Here is a 24395-nt window from a genome sequence, read left to right as displayed (position 1 = left end):
TTCATCGATATGTGTGGGCTATTGACACACGTAAATTGACTTCTTTTATATAATAGCAACCATTATACTGCAAAAACAACTTGCTGTCAAAAATATGAGAGCTGCTGTACAAAAATCAGTTCCTATGATCTTTGTGGTCTTCTTTTGATATTAGCAATGCAACAAATCAGATTAATTTGAAGGGGGCTTAACGGTTAAACAACTTAAAATCGCAATCTTCTGTCGTGTAGCTTTAAGAGCCCGCGCACTGGAACAGGATTATTATCTCCTGGGGAGTTTTAATACTGCAGCTCCCGGCCAATCATCATGAAAGTATGTTCCCCCTTCCTCCCCCTCCCTACATCAGCACCACGTGGGGTGGAGGTTTAACTTCCACCCTTTTTTTTTGTTGAATTGAAAAGTAACGAAGTGATTGAGTCACCGAGAGACAGAGGGGAAGACTGAGAGAGAGAGAGAGCAAGAGAGGGGTAAAAAAAAAGGACAGAAATCAGAAGAGAGTGGAGCTGAAAACCAGGGGAAAGCAGAGAGGAAACAAAGTGTAAACGTGAGTAAGAGAATGTTATTCATTCTGGGGTTTCAGGCTTGCCCAGTCCGTGATTTAAGATTTGCCTGCTGTGTGTAGGGTGGGGGGGAGGGGGGATATTAAGGTTTGCCTTGTGCGAAGTTGAGCTTCGTTTGATGCACTGCGAGACCGAAGGTTTGCCTGGTGTGGGACGGGAGGCTTCTCCTGTGAGAGGGTCTGGCTCACCAACGCAGAATATAATCCTTTCTAGTGTGTAGTTTAGAGTTCGCCCAGTGCATGTGTAATGTTTCCCTTGTGTGGGATTGAATGTTTGTCCAGTTTTGGGTATATTAGTCTGCCGTGTGGTGTGAAGTTTGTCCAGTGCAGGGGCAGAGTTTTCCCGATCAGGGGTATAGAGTTTTCCCGATCAGGGGTATAATGTTTTCCATCGCGGGAGTTAATTTACCTTGTGTGGGGTATAATGTATGTGGGGTGAGGGGGATCTTGTTTTCCTGTTTATAGCTATAATGTTTGTCCGACATGGGGGTTAGTTTGCTGGTGTGGGAATTCCTGTTTGCCTGGTTTGGGATTTAGAACATGCCAAGTGCCATGTGTAATCTATGCCTGGTGTGGCGTTTATGGTTTGCCCAATGTGAGGTACAGTGTTTGCCTTGTTGGAATTTATGGTTTGTCTGGTGCTGGGTTGAAGATTTGTTCATTGAGAGGTTTGGAGATTGGTATATTTTACCTACCCCAAGATTTATACTTTAATCCCAGTTCCAGTCAAGTGTGAGGTATTACACTTTGGGAGGTCAAAATTAAGAGGAACAACTGATGCACAGAGGGATCTTGGGGTGCAAGTCCATAGCTTTCTGAAAGTAACAACACAAGTCTATAGGGGGTAAAGAGGCATATGACATGCTTGCCTTCATTGCTGAGGCATGAGTATAAAAGTCTGGAAATCATGTTGCAGCTGTATAAAACTTTGGGAGTATTGTATGCAGTTCTGGTCACCACATTACAGGAAGGATGTGGAGCCTTTGGAGAGGGTGCAAAAGAGGTTCACCAGGATGTTGCCTGGATTAGAGAATATTAGCTATAAGGAGAGGTTGCACAACTTGGATTGTTTTCTCTGGAGCATCAGAGGCTGAGGGGTGACTGGTAGAAATATATAAAATTACAAGAGGCATAGAAAGGGGAGGCAGAATCTTTTTCCCAGAATGAAAATATCAAATATCAGAGGGAATGGTTTTAAGGGGGTGGGGAGTTTAAAGGAGATTTACATGGCAAGTTTTTACACATTAGAGAGGGGTGGGTGCCTGGAACCTGCTGCCAGGGGAGGTGATGGAACCAGATACGAAAACAACATTTAAGAGGCATTCAGATAGGCACATGAACAGGCAGGGAATTGAGGGATATAGATCACGTGCAGGCAAATGTGCAGTTTATATTGACATCATGGTCGGTACAGACATCGTGGGCTGAAGGGCCTGTTTCTGTCTTGTACTGTTTCATGTTCTTTGTTCATTCTCGTTGCCACCTTGTGACGTTGCCATTCTGCTAACACTGGGACCTGGTGAAGGAGTCTGATACCAGGACAAGGAGATTGCCACCTTGCCTAACTTCATAAAACCCCTTCATGCTTTTCTGTTGCATCTATCTTTCAGTTCTTCATTCTTTTTCAATATTTGGGTTATCATCCTGCACTCTCTCCTCAGAATAGTGTTATTCTGACATCATTACTGCAAAGGACCTGAATCAAACCACAACTAGAGGACACCCTAAACTAAATCTGGACTGGAATCTGAGCCACACCAAAGCAAGTCTGCATATTGAGCCGAGCCAATCTGCACAGAATACGGGAACATGAATTTAATTGATTCAGGGCTGGCAGTTGATGAAGGACAGGATGCAAATCCTTTTTTCCCTGGTAAGTGTAGCACTCTGGCCTTCAGGGGCCACCCGTCTTGTTACAATATTTTATATAAGATTTCAAAGTCTGTATTTCCAGAAGTGAAAGAACTTGCTTTTGTGTGGTGCCTTTCACCAACTCAAGTGACAAATGCTTTGGGTTAATTAAGTATTGTTAAAGTGGAGTCAGTTTAAGCATGGCAGACAATTGGTTACCCAGCAAAGTCCCACCAGCAGCACCAAGATAATGACTGGCCAGAGCACATGCAGACAGTGAATTGTAGAAGATTGAACATGGTGTTGTGGAGTACAAAGGATCAAGCCGTTTTCCTGGGGACTTTCACCAGGTGTCCTGCACCATATTGGACCAATTAGAATTAATACTGGTACTATGCTTGAGTTCCAATAACCAGCAAGATCCCAAACTTTTCTGGTTTTGTTGGCGTCGATAATGGTTTTCAATTCATTCTCTCTATGACTTGTTCCCCTGAGAAAGTGGTGAAGGGATGACTTTTTGATCCACTTCTCAAGAGTTTTGATACAGTTGAGTTTTAGGTCTGCTACTTTAGAGGCCAATCACAAGTCAACCTCATTGATGTGGGATTGGTTTGAATTCTCCAAGACTGTGCCTAGATTATTTGTCTAAATACTGCAGTTAGTTTACATTCAAACTGTTGGTGGTTGTTCCTTGCTAACTACTCATTCCTAGTGTGAAAGTCTGTGTACACCCAGTACTTAGGGTCAGTCTTTTCTGTGAAGGTGTCTCTGGTGGAATAGTCCTGCAATTTCATTGAGTAGTCACATGTAGGAAAGCTAAAAGGACAGTTTGTGGAAATGTAACTCTCAAATGTCAACAGTGTCAGTGGACAAGTTTAATAGTTGGTGGGGGGCAGGGAGGCAGATTGAAAAGTCCTTTAGGTAGTGACTCCTTTCATGGTTTGCTTGAGCTTGTGTGAAATCTGTGACTTATTTTGCACTAGTTATTCATAAAGTTATAATCATTCCAATGTGTACTTATTTCTTTATATATTCCTGTTAAATCCTGCAGTGCAAAGTGTGATATTCCCAACTCTATGGTGCATATATTTTATAGATGGACCATAGAAAGCATCCTATCCAGATGCATCACATCTTGGTATGTCAACTGCTCTGCCCAAGACCATAAGAAATTGCAGAGAGTTATGAACACAGCCCAGTCCATCACGCAAACCAAACTCCCCTCTGTTGACAACATCTATATTTCCCGCTGCCTCGGGAAAGCCACTAACATAATCAAGGACCCCTCTTACCCTGTCATTCTCTCCTCTCCTCTCTCCCGTCAGACCGAAGATACAAAAGCCTGAGAGTACAAGCCACCAGACTCAGACAGCTTCTACCCCACTGTTATTAGACTCTTGAATGGACCTCTCGTATGCTAAAAATGAACTGTTGATCTCCCAGTCGATCTTGTCGTGGACCTTGCACTTTATTTGTCTATGTGCACTGCCACTTCTCTGTAACTGCAATACTATATTCTGCACTGTTTTCTTTTTACTACCTCAATGTAATTGTGTATGGCATGATCTGTCTGCATGACACACAAAACAAAAGCTTTTCACTGTATCTTGGTACATGTGACAATAATAAACCAATGCCGAGGCCGTAACCCCACAGATCTTCTACATGGCCTGTTATCTTTCATATCAGATGTGGCCTTGTTAATAGCACAGTTACCTGAGTCACAAGACTTTTGAGTTCAAGACCTACTCCAAATTCTTGAGCACAAAATCTGGGGCTGTTGCTCCTATGCAGTACTGAAGGAGTATTGCACAGTTGGGGATGCTAGCCAGGGATTAGGCTTTAAACCAAGGTCCTTCATGCTCTTTCAGGTGGATGTAAGGAGCAAGGGAGTTATCCTTGGTGTCCTGCCCCATAGCTGCCTTGCAGTCAATTTCACAGAAATAGATTATTTTGTCATTATTACATTGTCACTTTTGGGAGCTTGTGGGTTGGCTGCTACATTTCCAACAATGATCACACTTCAAAATTTCTTTGTTGGCTCCAAAGTGCTTTCAGGTATCATGAACAGTACCATAAAATGCAAGTTATTTGTATGCTTCCAGGGTACAGTTAAGCAGTCACATTCTGATACCTTGTCCTAGTGGTTCTCTTGTAGAGTCCAAACAGCCAATTCAACTGCATATATCATAAAGTCCTTGTACAATGCTAGTTCTTACTCAACATGTGTATCCCTGTCCTTCGAGCAGAGATCCCTGAACGTGATTAGGGATGGGAGTGCTCCATCCCTAGTACTTTATTGTTGTTGAGGCCAACTGCAGCTCAGCCTAATTCTATGATCTACAAACTCAGAATAGAGGTCAAAGTATGAGACCTCAGTGCAGCACTCTGCTCTCTGAGTCAAGTTTGGAGGTTCAGCCCCTATTCCAGAGGCTCAGCACATGGTTAGACTGACAGTCCAGTGCAACTCTGAGAGAAGGCAGCACTGTTGGAGATGCTAATTTTCAGAGGATACATTAAAACTATGATGTAAAAGATTCCATGGCACTGCTCAATAAAAATTAGCGAATTCTTTCTTAAGACCTGGTCAACATCAGTAGAACAGATTATGTAGCCATTTATATAAGGTTGTGGAATCTTGCTGTGTGCAATTTAGTTACTCCCTTTTCTCAGCAGTAACCACACTTTCAGATACTTAATTGGGTGCCCTAAGGTTGTGATAGGTGGTACAGTATTTTATATATATAAAAAAAAATTACTTGATTGTGAAAACCTTGAGTCAGACCATAGGGCTCAGACACCAACTTTGGGGAAAGAGGTGTTTTAAGTGTGATGCACTGGATCAAGGAACACTGTGAAATTGGTTTCTTTAGTTGGGTGAAATAAGCTCTGTGTGAAGTTGTAAGAGTGTATAAGATGTCAGCTGTCTGCTGAATTGCAAAGAACCTAATTTATGCTCTAGCAGAAGGCCACCTGCTACTGGATGAATGCTGGTGTATTGGTTAAAAGGCTAGATTACTAATCTACCAAACCCTGATTAGTAATACGGGGACACAAGTTCAAATCTCACAATGGCAATTGAGGAATTTAAGTTCAATTAATAAAATAACTTTAAATGGATTTTTGGACCAAAAGGGGAAACGAAAGATTGAGGACCAGGTGGGAAAGTTGAGTAGAGGGCAAGACCAGCCATGATCTTACTGAATGGTAGAAGAGCCTTGAGGGGCCTTTGTAATTTATTTTTGCTATAATTTATCATCTTGTCACTTAGTTCCATCCAAATTAATCCATTGTCCAGTTTGTCTTGATATCCCACTCATTCCTCATAACCCCAGAAAAAAAATTTCTTTTCAATTCCTTCAGGTTTCTATTGAAGCTGCTACCACAATCCCTCCAGTCAATCTTCTTCAATAGTGCATCCCAAACCGACAATGTTTTGTACCTTTTGGACAGCAAGCACATAAGATCAGCACCACCTGCAAGTTCCCCTCCAAGTTGCACTCCATCTTGGCTTAAAGTTTATCTTTGTTACTTCATTGTCAAAATTGTGGAACTCCCAACCCAAAATCATTGTGGGAGCACTTTCACTGTGACTGCAGCAGTTCAACAAGGTAGCTCACTCAAGCAAATTGAGGATGGGTATTAAAAGCTGCCAAAAACACCCACATCCTGTGTATAAATAATAAAAAATAATTCCAGTTATAAAATTCCCACCTCACCAATACAAATATATGTGAACAAACTGCAACAAGTTCCTGTTCTAATTTGGATCCCAATCCCCTGTCTCTGCGTTCCGGGGCTTAGTTGGATTTTCCAGTGCATTTGTTGGATAAGGAACATGTGCAGGCCTTGCCTGACCTTTTTGGCTGTTTCCCTTCCCCCTATCAGCCTGAGGGCACAGACACCAGTGGTTGCAATTCAATTGATGTCCTGTCTATGTTCAGCTAACTGAAATCAGATTGCATTGCCAAACCTTGGAGTTTTCTGCTCAGCTTGGCTCAGTACCACATCAGATGGAGCTGTTGCCTATTGGACAAGCCTGAATAAAAAGCAGCTTTCATCTCCAGCATGCTGAGAAAGGGAACCGGGGTCATTTTTCAAGCCTTGAGGCCAGGAGCACCTCTACCTCCTCACAGCTGCACAACTGAAACCCACCTTAGACCCAAGAATTTCAACACCACCAAGTTCTGAAAAGCAGAATTGTTACTTAGTATTTTGTATTTTGAGGCAGAAAGCCAGTAAAGAGTCACATCAGTTTCTGTATAAACAATTGGAACTCTCCTCCTGGTGAGATAATTAATCCCAGGACATGGTTTTCAATAAAAAGGCCTTATTTAATGTTCCTTCCCAGTTACCCTTGAAGTCATGGTGGGTCTTTTTCCTGAACAATTGATTTGCTGCATTTGAGCACCTCGTTAGACCAGTCAAGTTTTCTGGGGATGGAGAAGAGGATGGTGAAGCAGGCAAACAATTCAGCAGGTTATTGGAAAAACCTTCACCTATAACTCCAGCAGTTCTTGCTTTTCTTTTGCAGTTAGGTTTCCCAAGTCCCAGAAAACTAGAGTGGCCAGTGTTAGTGACATGATAATTAAATATCAGACACACAGTTTCATTATAATGTGTAAGTTGCTAACGCAGCTCCTGGGAGTAGGTTTGTTACCTACCTAAGTTTCTCAACCCTTTTGCCACCGTTTAAACAAAGGAGTGGGTTAGAACCAGTTTGGAACTGAGCTTTATAATTTCATTCTTTTAATTTTCCACCCAATTCAAGCTTGCCTGTAATTAGTGGTTAAAATTTAGCCCTTTAATCCACTGCCTTATCAATGTGCCAGCTGGTCTGGAACTAAACTATGGATTTACAATTTTATCAAGCAAATTTTTAAAAAAAAAAGTGTTATCTTTTTAGTTTGCGACATCATTAGCATGGCCAGGATTTATTGCCCATTCCTAATTGCCCTTGAGAAGCTGCAGGTGGGCCACTGCAGTGTTTCTGATGAAGGTCTCCTACAATGCTGTTGGGACTGGAGTTCCAGGATTTAAACGCAGTGACAGTGAAGGACCGGCAATGTAGTTCCAAGTCAAGTTAGGTTGGTGCACATTTTGGAGGAACCCTGCAGATAGAGGTGATCCCAGCTGCTTGCTACCCTTATTCTTCTTGGTGATAGAGGTCATGGGTTTGGGATATACTATTGGATTAACATAGGTGAGTAACTGGAGTGCATTGTGGTGATGGCATACACTGGTGCACCAGTGGAATGAATGTTAAAATTGGTTGATGGGGTGTCAGTCAATGAGCTGCTTTGTTCTGGATGCGTTTGAGCTGTGTGAGTATTATTGGACTCATCCAGACGATTGGAGAGTATTTCATCATACTTCTTTGTTGTGTCTTGTAGATAACTGGACGTCTTTAGGATGTCTGGAGGTGAATTATTTATTATTTCTCTTTAGTTGGATCTTGTGATTGCCCGGCACTTCTGCGGTGCAAATGTTACTTGCCACTTATCAGTTTGTTTGACTGTCATCTTGGGGTTGAGGTGATTGACTTGCAACAACCACAACCCTCTTTCTTTGTGCAAGATATTGGAATGCTTTCCCTTGATGCCCATTGACGTTAGTTTTACCAGGGTGCCTTGACCATGGTCAACTGCCACCTGCATGTCAGTGGCAGTCACTCTCTCCTTGCCTCTCGCAATAAGCTATTTAGATTCAGGCTGTCATTGGAGTGGAGCAGGGCCATTGAAACCAGACTGACTGAGTTGTACTTTAATGCATTGGATTTTTTGTTCTGATTCATTTGTTATGATTTTTATGAACAAGATGCACTCAGTCAGGTTTCCACATTATTACACAGATGTCAGAATTGTAACTGTACTGTAACAGTTTGACCAGATGTGTGGCTAATTCGGGAATGCAAGCTGGGATGTTGCCTGGCCCCATAGCCTTTGCTTAATTTAGTGCTCTCAGCTATACCTCAGCAAGGAGTTGACAGTCGGAAGAAGATCACGTTGGGTGAGCAGAGGCAATTATCAGAACAAAAAAACACCTACCTTGTGTTCAGACGTTGTGTCCAAGGAAGTGTTTTTTTTCTCTCTCCACTGGAATTGGAACCCTCTCTATCTGAAAGGGAGAAGGAGAAATTGGAATTAAGTTTTCAAAGGTTAATGTGCAGTTGCATTTTGTAATGTTTCAATCCTGCCCTCGCATCTTACACTGGTATGAGTCCACAGCTTCAGGAAAGGAATTAAACCCAGCAAATATTTGACTGAAGGCTGAGTTTACAGGCTTGGAAGAGTTCCTGACTCAAGTAGAGCTGAATGAAAATTGATTTATTTGTAGGAATTTAGAAATAGGAGTGATCGGTTTAGCTAGAAGGTCAGCCCATGTGCCTGAACTAGTATGGTGTGCCTCTGCAGCTCCTTCACAAGATCATTACAAACAAAGGAGTCTCGTCAGCTCATCATAACCCATCTATTGAAGAGATTTCACTCTCCCATTGTAATATCCAGTGGTTTGTTAAATGGTTCATGTTTTCGTCTCCACTACTATAACTAAAAGTTTATTCCAAACTGTGAAAGACTTTTGTGTGAAGCAGCATTTACTGAGAACAGTCATTACATTTTTTAACTTTAAACTTTTTAAGATCAGGGAATGAGCGCTTATGGGGAAGTGGCACAGAAGAGGATTGGAGGCCAGTGTAGATCAGCCTTGGTTGAATTGAACGGAGGGGCCCAGTGGCCCACTCCTCCTCCTGTTGTGTTCTTAACTATCATTCATTTAAATTTTCCATTTGTTCTACTTCCACAGTATAATTGGAAAGCTGTTCTGGATTTTCCCCAAATATTCTGATCAATTTTGTATCTGCCTATGAGATTATCACTTGGCTCTTCCCATCTTGGCTGAAAGACCCTTGACAAGAGCTTTCTTGCTCTCCTTGGTGCTGCTCAAATGTCTGCCGGTTAGATCAGACCCCTTTACAGTTTCATCATTAACACCCCTCATTTAAACTTCAGTCCTGTACATGAAGTTTAGCATCCTGTGCATTCAATGAAACCTGCTGTTCAAATGAGGCCATTTAGGCCTTTGTGCTTGTAACAGCTGTTTGAAAGAGTTGTCCAAATAGACCCGCTTCTGCTCTTCTATTGCAGTCCTGCAAATTTGACTGTTTGAGGCCAATTGGTTTCTAATCCAACATCCATCTCAAAAATATGCTACCACACATAATATATACTTCACAGTTGAGAGGGGTGATGTCATAGCAGTGAAACATCACGGTGCAGAAAACGTTTCCCACAGGTAAGAGGAAGACCACGATCAATATTGTGCTAATTAATGGCTTAACAATAGAGTGGTGATGACCTCCCAGTCAGGGGAAGTGATCAAATGTCATGCAGGCCATGATGCTTCCTGAGGTGCAGGGTATCTAAATATACCTTGTCAAAGAGCATTTTTTTTTCAGATGATGTAGTATGTGAGCTAATTCCTCATTTTACAGAGACACACGAGATTCTGCAGATGCTGGAATCTGGAACAACACACAAAATGCTGGTGGAACTCAGCAGGTCAGGCAGCATCTATGGAGGGAAATAAACAGTCGATGTTGCGGGTTGAGACCCTTCTTGACCTGAAATGTCGACTGTTTATGCTGCCTGACCTGCTGAGTTCCTCCAGCATTTTATGTGTGTGATTTCCCCATTTTATGTTGGTTTGTGGCCCTGGTTTAGGGTTCTATGGAGGAAACCAGGAATTTGGGTATTTATGTGTGTGATTCATTAAAAGGTAGCTCATATCTTCAAAGGGTAGGGGGTACAAAGGGAAGCAAGTGCTTATTCAGTTGCAATAAGCCTTGGTCACGTTCAATGAAAGTAGATGGTATAAACTTGTTTAAACAGCTGAAAGGTGATCTAATTGAGAGTTTTAAAATGACAAAATGTTCAGTAGTTTGGATACAGAGAAGTTATTTCCTCTGATACAGAAATCAGAAGTGAAGGGCTTAATCTCAATCAGGAGCAATAGCATGGAGGTCCAGAGAAATCAGTTGAAATGCTACCACAGCAGTGTGGCAATGTAAATTTTGTTAATTAGATTAATTTTAGAATTTACAAAAAAAGTCTTATCAGTAACAATCATGAAACTACCAGTTTGGTTCACCTATAGCCATTTAGAATAAGAAGTCTGCCATCCTTATCCTGCCTAGCCTGTTTGTGAGTCTACAGCATTATGGTTGACTTTTAACAGTTCTCTGCAAAGGCTCAGTAATTTGATATGACATATTTAATTGTACCAAACTTCTGCATTAAAACTTAATAGAGCAAAACTCAATAGATAAGTCAACATTAACCTAGGCGCTGCATTTGAACACTGACAGTTGGATACAAATTCTTTGCCATGATTACCTTATGCCTAAATTGGGAGAGCTAACCCACATACTTGATGAGCAATGGACCCACTCGATAAAATGTACTTCTCAGCCAAAGCCCCAAGTTCCCTGCATATGACTTATCACACCAACAAGCTAAATCCACTGGAGGAAGTGCTACAAGCAATTGGAAGCTGTGGCTTGAGTTTTTTCAATATTACCTCCATACCTTGAGTAATCTCATTCCATCAGGTCAAGCATGGCCAAGGAAGCATTCTGCTGATTACAACCTATCACTCTCCATCAGTTTACATATCAATACTCAAGGCTGAACATTACTTCAACAATTACATCCACTTCATTTCTTCAATGCAACAAAAATGTCCCAAGAGCTTTACCAAAGTGCTACCAAACTAAAGTTGATGCTAAGTCACAGAAGAAGCTGTGATTGAATGGCATAATAGGCTTGGGGCTGAATGGTCTACCGTATTCTTTTTCATATTTTGCAGTTGCATGTTGACATCCTTCGTTAAGAATTGATCCATATATTTAGTTCCAGATGCATAAAACTGGGGCTGGTTTATCGTGCCCCTTGAAAGCTTCACACATTGACAAGTTTGTTCAGGCATGATTTGTTGGAGAAGACTTGGATCATGTTTGGATGTGTAAATTAACTGGAGGTGACAGATGGGTGAAGGATTGTGGATCAGTCATTATCTGCACCACTGTTTATTCTAATGACTGAAGGAGTGAGGTGATGCAGGATAATGTAGGTTCCCCATTTGGTTACAGGTAAATGGCAGCACTGATGGAAAGAAATGGCAGAAAACTCGATTTGGATTTTCTGCCATTTCTTTTCAGTACTGCTGCCATTTAGTTGCACCCAGATAAGGTGGCACAATGGGGCAGCAGTTAGTGCTGCTGCCTTACAGCTGTAGGAGCCTGGGTTCAATCCTGACCTTGGGTGTTGGCAGTGTAGAGTCTGCATGTTCTCTCTGTGACCAAATGGGCTTGTTCTGGTTCCCTCCCAACATCTTAGACTTCCTGGTAGTTGAATTGGCTACTGTAAATTATCCCTTAGTGCAGGTTAATCATAAAAAGAATCAGAGGATTGGCACATGAGAGGAGAAATAAGTTGTATGGGTGCAAGGAAACAAGGAGAGGGGGCATGGGCCTAATAGGATTGCTCTGCCAGGAGCCAGCATTGCCTGATGGTTGAATGTTATAAATATGCTGACTTTGCATTGTCTCTCTCCTTCCCATCCCTTGTTACCAGAGTAAAGCCCTGCCCCATTTATAACAGTCTGTAATACCATTGGTTTCTCTTGGCATTTACACTAAGCTTTCCAGAGAATCAGAGCAACTGTTGGCACAGAAAGAGGCCATTTGGTCCATTGTCTCCATATATACATTGTTTCCCTTTATTAAACCAGTGTATCACGCCACTGAATTAAGTCATTGTCGTTACAAGAATAGGCAAATAATCCTGTGTTGAGACTACACTATTCTTGTCCTTAATCCAATCAATTGTAGTTTACAAGCAAGTTGCCTTGCATGCTCAGTGTAAAAACTACTCAAAACTTACAATTATCAAGCCAAAATGCTTTTAACTTTACAGCCCAGCCCTAATTTAGAGAAGGGGGAGAGGAGAGAGAGAGCGAGCTGTTCTTTTAAAGAAAACCTGCAGGAGTTTATTGTGGAATGCTCTGGTTGTCTGCATTCAGGACCTCAAGTTGAGTTTAATTTTTTAAAAAAAAATGATCCTGCTTAATCATGGAGAGGGAATGTTTACCAGTCTCTGTCAGACACAGATTAACCTCCAGGCTCTGCCACAGATGCATCATCTGCACAGACTTTGTCTGAACTCATTTCCTCCTTAATTGCCTCTTCCTTCGGCTCTTATTGTGTGGAATTAAAGAATCTTAACTGTTTACAGTGAAGCTTCACTGCTCCAGTGTTCACTGTCTTTGCAGACTCTGATTCATTGGTGGTGTGTTTTGTTCATGTGTGGCTTTGGTGGCTAAGAACTCGTGCATGTGTTCTCTCCTTCCAAAAGCATTGCTAGGGTGCACGTCTGTTACCATCACTTGCTTTCTCATGATTTTACATTGGCCCTTGGTTCAAGGGAAGATGCACTATCTCAGTGTGTGAATGAGAAAGAAAAGGAGGAGCAGTAAACTGATGGTGAAGGATGCACATGAGGCCACATTCACAGGGCCAGGATGTCATAGGAAGGGTATAGGATGCTGCAAACTGGGATATCCCTGAGATCAAACTCTCCGAACGGTCTTCCTTCATCAATCTTCCCCCCACGATAGACCAACCAATCCCTCCCCCTGTTTCTCTAACACATAAATAGATCCATATTGATCTTGGGTTTGGTGTATTTGTTCTTAATGCCTTTGGGTGTTTGGAAAAATAAAAATCAGCCAAGGGTTCTGAACCTATTCATCCAGATTTTTTCTGAATTGAGAAAGAGGGATAGTAGTCGGGCAACTTGAGCCAAGTGCTTCAACCCTCAATCAGAAGATGATAAAGCTCAGCTGTAATGGTTCCTGCAAAGGAATAGTCAAACAGTAAATCATTATTAACATGTACCACATAATGCAGTACACCATGTATAATGCTGCCTCTTCTCCTTCTGCCTTGTGAAGTAGGATTCAACATTAATGGCATGGCAGGCAGAAGGACCCTGGGGAAACCTTTCAGGATCAAAAACCTTAATATAAGTCTTGGTGTTGGAAATGAAGATCAGAGGATCTGGGCCCCAGCAGCTGTTAAATTCCTTCCTATTGTGTTCACTGTGGGTTTTTCAAAGTGTAAAGATATCAACACAGAGTTTAAAGCTGTAAATAGTCATTTAGGATTTGAGGCAGCTTCACATGAGTTGCATACCCATAGTATCCTAGACATGTTAGAATGAACAAAGGAATTAGTTTTGTTATATTCATGGGTGTATGTGTCACTGGCCTGGCCATCATTTTTACCAATCACTTTCACCCTTCAGAAGGTAACGGTGAGCCACTTTCTCAAACTGTTTCAGTGTGTGCTAGTATGGTAACTGTTGGAGATTTAAGAGTGTAGTATTTTACAGAAGAAACCAGTCCTTAGCCACAGTGTTAAAATATAAGAAATAGAAGCAGGAGTGGGGCATTTGGCCCCTTGTGCTTTCAATGACAATGTCTGATCTCCTCCCTCGGTGCTACTTTCCTCCATCAGTATCCTGTCCCTTGATTCACTTAATATCCAACAATCTATTGATCTCTCCTTTGAATGTAGGCGAAAACCAGGTCTCTACAACCCTCTTGAGAAGAGTATTCCAAGGATTCTTTACTTGAAGAAATACTTTCTCCTCTCAGTCTACTAAATATGGCTCTTAATTTTGAGATAGTGAGCCCTGGTCTTAAACACCTCATCAAGGGGAATATCATTCCTGTGTTCACCCTGTCAAACCCTGCTAGAAATTTGTATCTTTCAATGAGAGCATCTCTCATACTTCCAAACTCATGATAACAATAAGCCTGGTCTGCTTAATCTCTCCTCCTAGAACAATCACTCTGGTGATTGTTGCACCTTTAATACACTTCCTCTATTGCAATTTTATCCTTCCTTAAGTGGGAAGACCTGACCTGTACACAGTATCCCAGATGTGGTCTCACCAAAGTCCTACATAATTGCATAAAGACTATTTACTCTTGTAGCCAAATCATCCTCCAATAAAGGTCAACATACTGTTTGCTTTTCTTATTGCTTGCAGTACCCACATGTTAAATTCAACTGATTGTATACAAAGACATCCAAATCCTCTGAACAGCAAAACTTTTCAATCTCTCACCATTTAAAAGAAAATGCCATGCATTTGTACTTCTACAAAATGGATGACCTCTCATTTGTCCATGTTATATTTCATTACTTGGCCTGTCCATATGCCCCATGATCTCTTTGCATCCTCCTCTGGGCTACAATGCCATCCAGCTAAAGCTGGAAAACCATCTTGTGTACACTGCATGAATTTATCCCCACACGATCAGAGGTAATTTTGTCCACCAGTCTCTACATAGATTAAAAGTTATGTGTGATTTACTCTTTTATATTTGTACAAGTGCCTGTAATTTCCTGATTTATACTCTGCCCTCCATTGCCAGCCTTTAGACGATTCCCACCCATGTCTTCTACCTCTTGTTTCTTTGCTCCATCCAAACTGATTCTACTTTTAGGTTTGTGAACTGCATTCCTGGCCTCATTGCCTTTATTCCATCGTATATTTTCAGGGCTATCCTCTTCCATTTTGCCTATCTTCTGAAATATTTAATTACCACCTTGGCTGCTTTGCAGTTATCTCCACAGTGTCTATAAGGTCAAAATCCGTTAATTTCCATCTGCTATTCATCTAATTTTGTTGCAAATGCTTCACAAGTTCAGGTACAGTACTGTTCAACTTGACTTTTTATTTTTCTTATCTCCCACCCCTGCCCCAATGCCACCATAGTTACCAACGTCCAATTATCTTTTATGTTGTTTGTCCTGCCCTGACACGCTGCTGCTTTTTACCCAAACTCTGCTCTGTTATAGGAGGTTGACATTGCTCTTGCAGATTTTAAACTCTTTCTTGAATCTTTCTTCATTTTATGAGTTGAATGCTGTATCTGCTGCCTTAGTTATTCAATTCACCAAGGCATTGGTTGTAATTTTCATTTGAAGCCTGCCCCAACGGAACAGTGTTCTTTTACTCTGTTGGTGCTCCAGGCAGCAAAACCTTCACAATGCTCCTTGTAAGAAACGTATAACTTTCTAATCTGTTTATCCTTAAGGCAGTTAGCATGTGGCTCAGGTAATGATCCAGAGATATCATCTTTGAGGTTTTTGTTTTTTAATTTGTAACTCAACTCCTCAAATTCTCTCTCAGCAGAACTTGAAGTCATACGGCACTAACACAGGCCCTTCAGCCCACCATGTCCATGCCAACCATCAAGTCCCTATTGATATTAATCCCATTTATCAGCACTTGGTCAATTGGCCACATTGCTTTGGCGAACTCTATTGCTATTTCTACCTACGTTCATTGCTTCCTACATGACTCTCAACAACTGGATTCTCCCCTTCCCACTGAGTTCTTCTCCTGCATTGGGGAGACGAACTTACCCTGGTTCAGGGTATGCGACAGATGGCAGCTGTGCTGAACAGTATTTATTCCTCTGATCCTATCCCTTATCACAACTACATTCCCTTTCACACCACCCATGCCATCCCACCCCAATGAATGGGGAGTGTCGCTGAAAGATCTACTCCTTAATCCTGTTCCCACACCAGCAAATTTGTCACCATACTCTGTGGCAGGACTTCGTGTGGGGCACACACCTGTTGGAATTTCCTGCATTCAAGCTGGGAATCTTCTCGTTGGTTCCATGAGCCCATTCATTTGAATAGAGATTTTATGTCAGCGAGGACAGTTGATAAGAACCTGCATTTTTTAAATAAATTATGTGTTTGCAGTAATGTTTTTTGACAAGTGCTTTAAGGGACATTCAGAAACACAGGGAGAAGGGAAGAGATGGGGAGGCTGGGGGTGTGGCCTTGTTGTATACCACATGTTACCTCAATGATTTTGTCAGTAGACCTCCAAGGCCTTGTCAATCAGGTCCAGGAAGCTTTTGTACAGCACATTCTTCCATATGAATATGCATATAGTAAGTGTGGGACCATTGTGTATCTCAGTGTAAATTTGGGCAGGAGGCCACAGTTAGTAAAATTAGGGCAATTATTTTGAAGAGTGGACAAATTGTTGTTGCGTTGGCCATTGTTTACCTTGTAACCAACACCACTAATAACGTGTTCAGTCAATTATCACAAAGTTGTTGTCAGACCTTGATGTCTGGGAACTGGCTAATTTGTTTCTTAGTGAGTCCATTTCAAAAACTACACCATTGGTTGTAAAGCAGTCTGGGATGCTTTTAAGCCAAGAAAGACACCATTTCCCTTTTCTCTTCATAGTTATATACCTTATCTACTGTTGTCTCCAGTGTTTATATTGTGATTGCTGAACACAATGCATGAAAGTTTTCAAATTTTCTCCCAAATGACCCAATTCTAATATGTTCCTAGTTCTGGAATAGAGAAATAGTTCATCTGCCTCGATCATCTTGAATCCTTTTAAAATGTTGAACACCTCCCTTAGTCTGCTCTACTGAAAAAAATACAACATGGATTTTTTCAAATGGTCCTCATTTAATCCTCAATACATATTACCATTCTGTTTCCTGATGGTATTTGGGTAAACTGGAAATAATCCAGCCTAATCTTATTACTACACACTTTTCCTATGTCCTATTCCATATCGACAATATTCTGTCTTATTAGCCTCTTGAGGTAAATGAAAACTTTCTCTTTCAGTTGTAGCAATTAATTTTTTTAATTGATAGTCAATGGAACTAAATTGTTTTCATTTCCTCCTGCCTACTATAGACAAAAACTCAACACTGCTGAGGAAACCAAAGGTTGAACCAGTGAAGGATGATCTCAAGTTTGTGATAACCGCAGAGCCGGAGCCCAGCACTGTAATGGGGGCTGTCAACTTCACTGCCTATGACACGGGGAGGGACATCATTCCGGTTTACTGCTCTATTCTCGCAGCAGTTATCGTGGGACTTATCATCTATGTTACTGTGAAATGGTGAATATCACACCCCCCAGGAACTTCAAGTGAAGATCTTTCAAAAACTGTGCTCTTCACATTTTGTTATTGTTTTATTTCTGCCTTGTCTGAAAAAAGAGGGAAAGTGTACAAGCAAGTCAAGTAGGTCAGAAAGCCACAAGTTAGACTAGAGTCATATACACCAGGGTGCAATGAAATTCCTTGTTTTCGTGAAGCTTACAGAGTAAACGATATACATGGTAATAATAAATACAGTGAGCACAAAAGCAGAGAATGGTGCAGAGCATGAGGTGCAAGCTGAAGCAGTGCAGCAACAACAAATGTCCTGGTTTGGTCCCTGGGACATTGAGTTGGTCAGTTTCACTCCTTTGGATGAGGAAATAGGAGGGAAAAAGGAAAAGATGGGAGAGAGGAAAAGGGGAGGGGTGGAGAGGGATGACATGGGAGGAAAGAGAATGAGGGAAGGGAAAGTAATGAGGGGGGGAAGGGGCCAAGCAGAAGATGGTGGAGGTAGTTTTTGACCAGTGAATGCTGTTTGACCTTGGATTTTTTTGGCAGAGTGATTGGCCTGATTTTGGTTATTTGCATGTTCCCTGATGTCCCAGATACTCTCCCTTAGAACATAGAACATAACATTACAGCACAGCACAGGCCCTTTGGCCCACAATGTTGTGCTGACATTTTATCCTGCTCTAATATCTATCTAACCCTTCCCTTCCACATAGCCCTTCATTTCTCTATCATTCATGTGTCTATCTAAGAGCCTCTTAAATGTCCCTAATGTATCTGCCCCCACAACCTCTGCCGGCAGTGCGTTCCATGCATCCACCACTGTGTATATATGAAGAACAACTTGCATCCCCTTTGTATCTTCCTCCAATCACCTTAAAATTATGCCCCCTCGTATTAGCCATTTTTGCCCTGGGAAAAAGTCTCTGACTGTCCACTCAATCTATGCCTCTTATCATCTTGTACACCTCTATCAAGTCAGCTTTCGTCGTCCTCCTCTCCAAAGAGAAAAGCCCTAGCTCACTCAACCTATCCTCATAAGACCTGCTCTCCAATCCAGGCAGTATCCTGCTAAATCTCCTCTGCACCCTCTCTAAAACTTCCACATCCTTCCTATAATGAGGCGACCAGAACCAAACAGAATATTCTGTGTGGTCTAACCAGAGTTCTATAGAGCTGCAACATTACCTCGCGTCTCTTGGACTCAATACCCCGACTAATGAAGGCCAACACACCATATGCCTTCTTAACAACCCTAACAACCTGCGTGGCAACCTTGAGGAATCTATGGATGTGGACCCCAAGATCCTTCTGTTCCTCCACACTGCTAAGAGTCCTGCCCTTCATTAACCACATCCTCTCTCTCCACAATAATTGACTGCTCCATATTTTGAAAATGTGCTGTGCTCTTTAACTCCCTCTTACCTCACTCTCTCTCCCTGCCTTTGCCCTTCACTCTTTCATTTGAAGTTCTTCCTTCTCTCTCCCTGCAGCTGGAACACCTGTAAACAGAAGAAGCAGCTGGCCAAGGCACGGGCTGGTGAGCTTGATGGAGGAGGTGAAGGCGAGAAGCTGCACAGTGACAGTGGAGTGTTTGTTGACTCTCACAGCCTCCATGAACCACAGCTCAGCAAAGGTATGCCGGCATCAGGAAGCAGCGGTTGTTTCATGGGTCCCACCAACAGGCACATGAGAATGCACTGGTATTGATTAGTTTGAACACCTTCAGACCATTCAGCAGTGGAGGCACTGCTAGCGGGGATGATAATGTTATCGACTAATATTTTTACAGCAAGGGCAGAGTTGGAAGGGGGTGAGGGGAATGGGATTTGTGGCTGGGCAGATCCAGTGTGGAGTGTGCCACTGATTGCTGGAATCTGGAGATGACAACTTAAGGATTGAATGAAGGGGGTGAAATGGTGGCGTGGAGTGGGTTAGGTTTAAGGTTAAAATCACCTCAGGAGCTTGCCTGCTCGCTTTTAAGTTCTTCTGCTGGGGAAGATTACTTTCATTTTCTGCTGATGTAATCTCTCGCTGTCTCTCTACCTTTTGCCATATCCCACTGCAGATCCCTCGTTAAGACCTCATGACGCCTCAGGTCTGCAAACCCTTGATCTGGAACATAGGTTGTTCTTATCATTTAGCACCTGAGTCCCTTGATTTGATTCCAGCTTATGACTGGAGTATCCATTCTCTTTGGCTGATCTCTGCCGTTTGTTCCAGTGTTGACAGCTTGTGGTTTTCTTCCTTTCTCTCCCTCAGTTGTTCGTGCAGACCCAGCCCTTTACAGTAAGCTCCCACTGCAGAAACGGGAAGAGATTGAGCAGCTACTTGGTGGCCAGGGAGCCAACCGAACTGACTGGCGCAACCTGGCACATCTCCTGGGCTATGATGAGGAGCGCGTGGCCACCATTGGCCGAGGGGAGGATCCGGCTCACACACTGCTGTCTGATTGGTCAATGAGGGCCGATGCCAACCTGGATGTGCTTTGCAAGGCTCTGGGAAGGATGGAAAGGGACGACATCGTAGAGCGTCTAAAATCGGAGCCAGCCGTGACTTCTGTGGTGTGAAGGAGAAGCCAGTACCCAATGTCTGAGACTTAAATGGGTCACCCAGATTCAAAAGTCCATCTGGTTCTTGCAAATTTATTTAAAAAAAAAACCTCTTGGTTGTAGTTTGGACATGTGAGGCAGTCCATTAATTGTATGAACTGGGAATCCATCAGCAGACAGTCTTGCCTTTTGCTTATACCTGACTATTTAGCATGAAATATGTGGGGTAATTTCATTTCTCTTGATTTTAAGTATCACGCATCCTGTGCATTGTTTCTCAGGCTGGGTGCCCTGCCCCACATAAAGAGTTTTCTACATTTGCTCTTCTTGTGCCAGTTCTCATTGTAGATTCCTTGCACGCCCACCCTCCACAGTCTCACCAACGTGCCCTTATTTTGTCCAGAGCAGCAAATTTTGGGAACTCTTTAGAGAGGCAACATAGCCAAACCAATCCTCTCTGCACTAGATCTAACAAGATGGGGCAGACCCTTCCTAACAGCTGAGGGCTGTGTGCCCCTTGCAGTATGCCAAGGATTTAATTTTTGGTATGGGATAGTGAGGAAGAAACTGAACCACAGGACACTTTTGGTTTAGGATTCCTCATCATTAAATTGGATCTAGCAAGTTAACATGGTTTGTGGCTGCTGCATATGCTACCCAACTGGTCAAGGTCCTGATCGCATCCTTTCTCCTTGATGGTGTTATCCTAAATTCATAAATTAGATTGTATGGTACAAGAGTTACTCAAAATGACAATCAGCTTCTATGAATCCTCACAAAATGATTTCCTTCAACATGAAGTCAACATGAAGTCAACACGTGCTTTAACCCACCAAGGTTAAGGAAGGGAAAAAGTAGTCAGAGATCTCCTTCACTGTGGACTGTGTGGCGAACTATTAGAATGTGCATTAATTGGATACTGAGGCCTAGAAATTGCTTTGTGGCATTTTCTTGACCCAGGGTTGTTGGGTGGGTTGGTGGGGGCAGGGGTTCATCCTAGCACTGTTTGTGGACATTGCATAGAGAGTGCAGACTTGAGACGTGAGGTTCACAGAAGAATATTGCTCGGATTCCCTTGTAAAGCTGCACTAAAAATTATATTCAGTATCAACACAATATTCTCTGTTAACATGTTGGAAGTTCTTGCAATTGTCAACAAGTAGTCCAGCATGTGCGATCTTTACAGTCTCTGAATGGCTGCACTTTTGGGGGAGCCTGTGTTACAGGCAAATGCCCGTGCCCACTCTGTGTGTTCTGGTGGGCCACAGGAAATATAGATAAAGTTGTCTTGGTGTATGGAATTAGGGTGACTTTTCTAATGTAGTGAGCAGCAACCCATGAGATATGGCAGTGATCCTTAGTAACAAAAGCCTGGAATGATCCTGGAAAGCTGAGAGTGACCATGATTCCAACCTTCAGGGGCAGAGCAGTGGAGGTACATTTGAGGTTGTAGGAGGTCCAACACCTTGGTAATGATTACAAATGCAATTTTTGGCCCTTTATGTATCACAGTTTCAGTGGAAACAGGGTTAGTAAAACAAAGCAAAAAAACAAACTGCTGGTGGATCAGGCAGCATCTGTAGATGGAAGTGGCCAGTCAATATTTCAGGTTGAGACCCTTCATCTAGCAAAACAAAATCCATCTGATTTGTGGATAAATTAAACTTGTTAGGTTGAAAATCTCTGCAGATGAACTTGTTGCATCAATGTCATTTGGTAGAGTTGTAGCCAGCTAAAAAATGCTAGGGAGAATGAAAGTTCAGTGAGAAGAATTTCCTGATGGACACTGAGGCACCCAGAAATGTGCAAAGAAAAGTTGTTTTACTCTGGATCAACTCGACTTTCTATAGCACAGCAGTTTTTTTGCAGTCATGTGAGTTAATTTAAAGCCTGGGGAATTTGGGAGAGTATTATTAGCTGTGACCCCTCCATTGTAATCCCATGCCAAGATGCTGTAAGGGTCATGAAAGGCTGTTTGAGGGAGAAGTAGTGGATTGGGGACGGTTGGTCAGTGTGTGTACCTGGAGAAAATTCAGAGAAAACACTGCAGCCAGCAGTATCAAGAGAAAGTGAAGAATGTTTCATTCTTAAAAACTCAACTTATTTGGCCTAAATCTATCTTTGCACAGAGTGACAGGTTTTAGTATCACTTCAAAGTTTAAAATGAAACCTCACATTGTAAATAGATGCAAGTTTCCACAGTGCTATGTGAGATAAGTTTAATTCGGTCTCTGAATCTAGTTCCCAGTGGAAGGAGCATAAATCTAGAATTAATTCAACTGTGGGATGATATGTATAAAACACAGCAGGCAAATGCAGAATCTTCCAAGGGAAAGTCTGATACAAATGTTGCCTGATCCCCAAAGACAATCAAGTGTGAAACCTTGATCATAGCTGGGTCAGCGGGTAGATCTGTGGTTAATGTTCAGCCCACTGGAGATTATGGAGGCACTTGCCTGCACTATAGATAACTTCATAGTTAACTTTGTGTAGTTCAGTTCCCACTGAAACTGTGATACTTAAAGGGCCAAAAATTGCATTTGTAATCATTACCAAGGTGTTGGACCTCCTACAACCTCAAATGTTCCTCCACTGCTCTGCCCCTGAACATTGGAATATAGTGTAACTTTGCTCTATATCTAACTGTTGCTAATGCTGTTCCTTTGTGAACAGACAAACTATAATGCTGGGCATTGAAAGCTTCACCTTGAGTCACACACAGTTCAATCAATCCAAACAAAGTCAGGGCTGTAAATGCTGATAGATCCATCAAAATGACCTCTTATTAATTAAAACAGTTGCCACATTAACTAAAATGGCAGCTAGTGTCCAATAATGAAGTATTTACTAATTAGTTCTTCATGCCAATTTTTTGATGTAATTTGCTAGCATTATTTGTATCGTTTATAGTTTTTTGTTAATAAATACTGGATGCCGGTAGAAAAGGCACAATCTCAAAGGAGGAATTGTCAACCTACTTTTTCTGGAACTTGTACATAAAGAAATGAACAGTGAGCTTTTTTTTGGCTCTTTTTACAAATAGTTTCACTTTGATATTGTACTGTAATTGCAGCATTGTGTCTGACAAACAAATTCATATCTTAAAAAAATCATCAGTTTTACATTATGGCAAATAAACATTTGGAAAAAATAATCAGGTTCCATCTTCTCTCTAGTACGCTCGTGGTTTTTTTTGTCTTGTGGCAGCCTAAGATTGTTCAGTAATCTGCTGCTGTGCCATCTATTTCCTTAGACTGTAAGCACAAACTCCCTTTCCCAGTCTCCACTCCTGTTAGAGTTATTGTGCTCTTTCATAAAGCCACTGCAAGCACGATGGACCAAATAGCCTTCTGTCCTTTATAATTCAGTCATCAATGAGCATCAGAGTCTGTTGGTGCCAAATGGACAATTGGGTTTCTGGTGTCTGTTATGAAATGTAAAGTAGCTAAGAGATAAGCATGTTGTTTGTGGACAAAACAATGAGGTGTGGTTGTACCTTTTAACAATGTGAGGAGGCCCGTCATAAACCTGAATCTATATTTGGTTCTTCTCAATTTAGTTCTTTCGTGCTGAGGTTTCACTACAAGTGCTGTGCACTGCTTGTCCCCATCCATCAGTAGCAGAAAAAGAAAGATGTCTTTAATTGAGATCAAAGTGATTGAAAGCGAATGTGATACTCTGGGTAAAAAGAACTTCAACAAGTTCAGCTTTGCTGAGATCAAAGGTGAAAGGCTGTGCCCTTGCAACTGGCATTGACAGTTGCTGTGTATGGAATGTATTTACTGACAAGTTTAGAAGGGTGAAAGCACGCTGGGGGACCCGAGTGTATAAATATCACAGAACTCCTCCCTTGACTTTCACCAAGAAGGTACTGACTGTCTTCCTAACCTTCAACCAACGGGCCGGTTTACACTTGAACCTTGCAAATGTATCACAGTCTGAATGTAAAATTGATGCATCGGTACAGGGGTGGTCAGAGCTCATCAGGAGAGCTCAGTGAGGATGTATCACATAAGAGCACATGGCCCCTCAAGTCTGCCCTCCCCTCCAGTACGATCATGGCTGAGCTGCCCCAGGCCGCCTCTTCTCTGCCAGTTCCACAAAGCCCTGAATTCACTGATCTTTCAAAAAATTATCTACTTCCTCTTTAAATACTTCAAATGATCTTGCCTTCACAACCCTCTGGGCAAAGAATTCCAGGGATTCAGCACCCTGCGTGAGAATGCATCTGTTTTAAATGACCGCCTCCTAATCTTGTATCTATGTTCCCTGGTTTGAGATTCTTCCACAAGTGGAAATATCTCAACATCTACCTTGACAGGCCACTTAAGATTTTATATGTTCCAATAAGATCATTTTTCTAAACTCCAAAATATATAGATCTAATTTCATTAGCAGCTCATGATAGAACAATCC

General features: G+C 42.0%; 1 protein-coding gene across 2 annotated transcripts; it reads left to right on the top strand.

Moving 5' to 3' along the window:
- The first annotated feature begins 399 nt into the window (after positions 1-399).
- On the top strand, positions 400-23127 carry nradd (neurotrophin receptor associated death domain). 2 transcript variants are annotated; one of them, XM_052023163.1, is made up of 5 exons: positions 400-544; positions 2221-2432; positions 17229-17436; positions 18921-19063; positions 19690-23127. In XM_052023163.1, the coding sequence occupies exons 2-5, from the start codon at positions 2369-2371 to the stop codon at positions 19995-19997; spliced, it is 723 nt and encodes a 240-aa protein (XP_051879123.1). In that variant the 5' UTR covers positions 400-544; positions 2221-2368; the 3' UTR covers positions 19998-23127. The 2 variants fall into 2 exon arrangements, with proteins under 2 accessions (XP_051879123.1, XP_051879124.1); XM_052023164.1 differs by having other exon boundaries at positions 403-544; positions 2226-2432.
- Positions 23128-24395: the final 1268 nt, after the last annotated feature.

Source organism: Pristis pectinata, chromosome 9 (assembly GCF_009764475.1).
Source record: "Pristis pectinata isolate sPriPec2 chromosome 9, sPriPec2.1.pri, whole genome shotgun sequence".
NCBI lineage: Eukaryota > Metazoa > Chordata > Chondrichthyes > Rhinopristiformes > Pristidae > Pristis > Pristis pectinata.
Note: the sequence above shows the minus strand (reverse complement) of the source record. Positions and strands in the feature narration are given on the sequence as shown.